The sequence below is a fragment of the Fukomys damarensis genome, unplaced genomic scaffold, assembly GCF_012274545.1.
Source record: "Fukomys damarensis isolate Sample0158 unplaced genomic scaffold, DMR_v1.0_HiC HiC_scaffold_30, whole genome shotgun sequence".
Taxonomy (NCBI): domain Eukaryota; kingdom Metazoa; phylum Chordata; class Mammalia; order Rodentia; family Bathyergidae; genus Fukomys; species Fukomys damarensis.
The window spans coordinates 16453851-16458028 of record NW_022900942.1 but is presented as its reverse complement, the minus strand read 5'-3'; the positions used below and the strand labels follow the sequence as shown (position 1 = coordinate 16458028).

Genomic DNA, 4178 nt, shown 5'->3' with positions numbered 1-4178 from the left:
ACCTGGCGGCCGCGCGGCTGCTGGCGGTGCCTGGCTGAATGCGAGACCTGCACGGACCCGGCGGCAGACGGCGGCTTTCGACTCCGGGAAGCGAAACGCGCTGGCCATGGCCTCCAACTTTAACGACATAGTCAAGCAGGGTTACGTGAAAATCCGCAGCAGAAAGCTCGGGGTGAGTTCTGCGCTCGCCTTTTTCCTTCCTCCGCGCTCTGGTGGCCGGGTGGTAGCTTGGGAGTTGGGGGCGGGGAGAGGTGACCCCCGCGGGGATGAGAGCAGAGACACCAGTCCTTCGCGGACAGTCCGCTTGTTGCTTGGCCGGGAGAGGGGCCCACACCTGCCTGGGGCAACGTGGAGACGGAGCTGAGGGCTGCAGGAGCGCCTTGGTGCGGGTCCTCGAGCGCGGGGCTGATTTGGACCTTACCGAGAAGTCCGGGAGACCAAGGGGCTTGTCGGTTCCAAAGAGAAATGTGCCTGGGAGGGGACTCGCACACCGCGCCCTCCACCACGGTCTCCTCGCTCTCCAAAGTGTGCGCCTCTGGGTAGAACTGCTTGCTCTGGGTGCAGACTCCGAGGCATGCGTGTGTGTTTCGAATCACCATTTTCTGGTCCCTGCTGCCCACAGCCCATTTTGAAATTCTCTCCTGATCCCCCGTCAGCGCCGCGCGTCCCTGCAGGCTATAGCAAGCGGGTCTAATGTGCCCTTTTACCGTTCCCCAGTGAGTGACAGGCTGTGCGTGCGCCCGGCTTGAGTACCTGCGCCCGTGTGCAGGCAGGTGTGTATTCTCGCACTCGCCCACTGACACGAGAGAGTGCGCGGCGCCAAAGTTTATGGAGACCTTCGCCTACTTTTTTCAGAGATGTCTTGCCTGACTTGGGAGATAAATCGTTTAGACTCCCTAGGTGCAAAACTCCTCTAATGACCAAATGAGGAGGTAAGAGGAAAGCGCTGACTGTTCTAGAGGACTTGGGGTGTAGACTGGAGAGGGTTGCAGAGGAGGGCGGGCACCTGGGTTTAGAGCTGCTCAGACTTGGAAGCGAAGGGGCGGAGGTGCCCACGGGAGCGCGCGACTGCGCTGGCAACTGACGCCCACCAGGGCAAGCTGGTCCAGAACAGGGAAGGAAACTTGGCCCAAGGGAGGAAGTGCCGGCTTTCCGATTTCCCTGAATGTCTCTCTGCCTCTCTAGCCTCAAAGTTCCAGTTCTGAGAAGCTCTGAAATCCTGGAGCAGTGGCCTAGAGGTAGATAGCTCCCTGTGCTCTCTGGTGAATGGATGCATATTCCAACCGGGGAAGAGGAAGAGGTAATTTTCTCCCAAGACAAGAGAAGAAATGTCCCCTCCTTGGTAGTTGAAAAAGGGTACAGAGGAATGTTGGAAAGAGGGAACATCACCACTTACAGAGCAGTTCTTAGGGAAAGTCTGCAGAGGCAGATGTTGGGGTCACAGGAAGGAAGGGAGGTTGCTTCTCTTCTGCTGTGCTGGGTTTTGCTTTGAAGGCTCTGGCTGTACCCCAAGGACCCAAGGAACTTCTGGTAATCTGTAGAAGGCTGAGAAGTAAAGGTTGAAATAACACAGAGCTGAGCGACTGGGAAGCTCCTTTTATTAGCCTGCCACCCCTAGGGCAAGAGAGAGCAGGCCCTGCAATCAGACCTGCAGTTTGCTCTCAAGGACTTTTCTTGGTTATCAGGTCACACTTCATTCCTTCCCAGAGAGATAAGGACAAATCTCAGTGAAAACTTGAAGTTGTCTAGGAAGAAGGAGGCTTAATTGCTGTTGCAAGCTACAACACAGTGCTCAAATCTGTCCTCACAACTATCAGCCAAGAACCCAGGAGTGGAGCTGAGCTGCAGGGGTAGCCTGAGAGGCCTTCTTAAATTCACCTTTGGTGCCCTTTGATCTTTGGCATAGTCCGTGCTCATCCTTCACTCCCTTTCTTTTTCTTGAAGCCCCAGTTGTCTGACAGTTGAGACTGTACAAACTAATGGATGCATTAAGTCCCCCAGGGAGATATATTTCTCCTTTCACAGAGTCACTGTGCAGAAAAATGTGATTGAAGAGGCCAGAGAACCCCCTTCCTGGAATTCACAGGATCCTTCTTTCATCCAAGATTTCCAGGATTCCATACAATAAAAACCGAATATGTCACCTACTTATAAGATTGAACCAAGGAAATAACACTGACTGCTTCTTGGGCAACTATGGCAGTAAGAGCTTTTGAAATGTCATTTCAGAACATCACTTCTACCTAACTAAAGGGTGTATGTATTTTTACAACATAACATCTTTTCCCAAACTCACTGTTCAGGGTTTTGGCTTTGCAAAAAGCAGCCCCTATAGAAAACAACACCAGTGTGTTTATATGCAAATTAACTTTGTCTTCCGTTTGCACTTGAGAAATGTGTTTCAAAGTTTAATCCTGAAAAAAGTTGATTTTTATAAACTAAATATGAGAGAACATCTTTAAAGAACTTTAAAGACATTTTTATTTAGAATGTTCTAGTATTCAGAATAGGAAACAAATGAGAAAACTTCACACCATTGGTTTTGTGAAGGTTAATAAGCAGGTGTCATAAGATAGTAAACTCTAAATAAATACTGCATGCTTCCATAAACTAAAAATATCCTTATGCCCAAATCGTAGAAATGGGAATTACATAAATATTAATATTTTTCATAATTAACAATACATATTCCTTGACTCAAAACACATTTCCAAATAAAATATTTTAAACTCTAAGAATACATGGTGATTTTTGCAAGATTTATGGCCAACACTGAATTTCAAACAATAAATAATTATAACTCAGTATGCATAATTACTTGATTTATTATGAAGTGAACCCATGCTTTCAAAAATACATTTTATAATATTCTATTGAAAACACAAAGGCCTGGGTAGGAGGCAAATTGTATCAGAGACAATTGTGACTTGAAAACATTTTATGATGAAATGTTCTACTGTATTTTTAATGCTTCACAAATTAGTGCTTATATTTTATGATGAAATGTTCTAATATATCGTTTATTCTTCACAAATTATTGTTTAGTGTAATGCTGAAGAAGGGAAAAAAGGGTTTCTTGCCCTCTAGGCAAGTGTTCAACTTTGCAAAGCTACTTCTAGGTTGAAATTGTTGAATCACCTCTTCCATGTGTCTTTCGGAAGAATCTACTGACTTGTTGAACATAGATTCTTAGCCAAGCATTTGGGCAAGAAAATTCGACTACTTTTTTGAAATTTGTCTTGACTCGTTAATTAGATTTTCTGCTACGTAGAAAAATAATTTCAAGGAACAAATAGAATAATATCTTTGAATTTTACTGTTGCTCTTTAAAAATGTTTGTTTAGTCAGATTTTATAGATATTAAGTTTTAAGTAATATGAATTTTATTTTATAATTATTCATTTAAATTCTATACTAAATTCTCATTATGTTTCTACTAATATATATTTTCTAATTTTGCAGGAATTAAAATACCCTTAGATTGTCTGGTTTTTCTAGCCATCTATTTTTTACTTGATTGGTATCATAATTTATAGGGTGCTATGACAGCTAGTTTGGTTGTTTTCACAAAAAGGATACTTGTAAACACTCATTAAAGTAAAACAAAAGCATAATCAACGTTCTTTATCTCTTAAGCTTGCTTAACTATTTTCTTCTGACTGCTGATGGATTAAATTTAGTAAGCAAAGCATGTATCGCAGAATATCCAATCTGTTCTTGAATTGCAGCCAAACTAAGAAACTAATCACTGAAATCATTAATAACCTAATACCTTGCTTATTGACTCTATAAATTTACCAAAAATATATGCAGCTTATGGAATTATATCAATCATCCTCACCAACTACTTGAACACATTCCAGACTGCTATAATTTAACTAATTCTAATCTCATATCTCAAATCATTGCTTTAAAAATTTATTGAAATAGATGATGACCATCCCTAATAAAAAAATTCAAAATTAGAAATGTTCCAAAATCCAGAAGTTTTGAGCACCAATATGATGTCACAGGTGGAAAATTCCAAGCTTTTCCTCATATGATTAGTAGTTATCAAAAGTACATACTCTAAACAGAGTATGTGAAATTTCTTCATGCTATGGTACGTAAGGTACATATGAAAAATAAATTAATATATAATTTAAAATTAAATTCTGCCCCCTGATATCTCATTTTAT

General features: G+C 42.2%; 1 protein-coding gene across 1 annotated transcript in view; it reads left to right on the top strand.

Moving 5' to 3' along the window:
* Positions 1-6: 6 nt before the first annotated feature.
* Dok6 (docking protein 6) overlaps positions 7-4178 on the top strand; it is a 419379-nt gene continuing 415207 nt past the window's right edge. The window contains exon 1 of the mRNA XM_010607470.2: positions 7-172. Within this exon, the coding sequence (XP_010605772.1) occupies positions 107-172 (66 nt within the window). The 5' untranslated portion in view covers positions 7-106. The remainder of the gene's footprint in view (positions 173-4178) is intronic.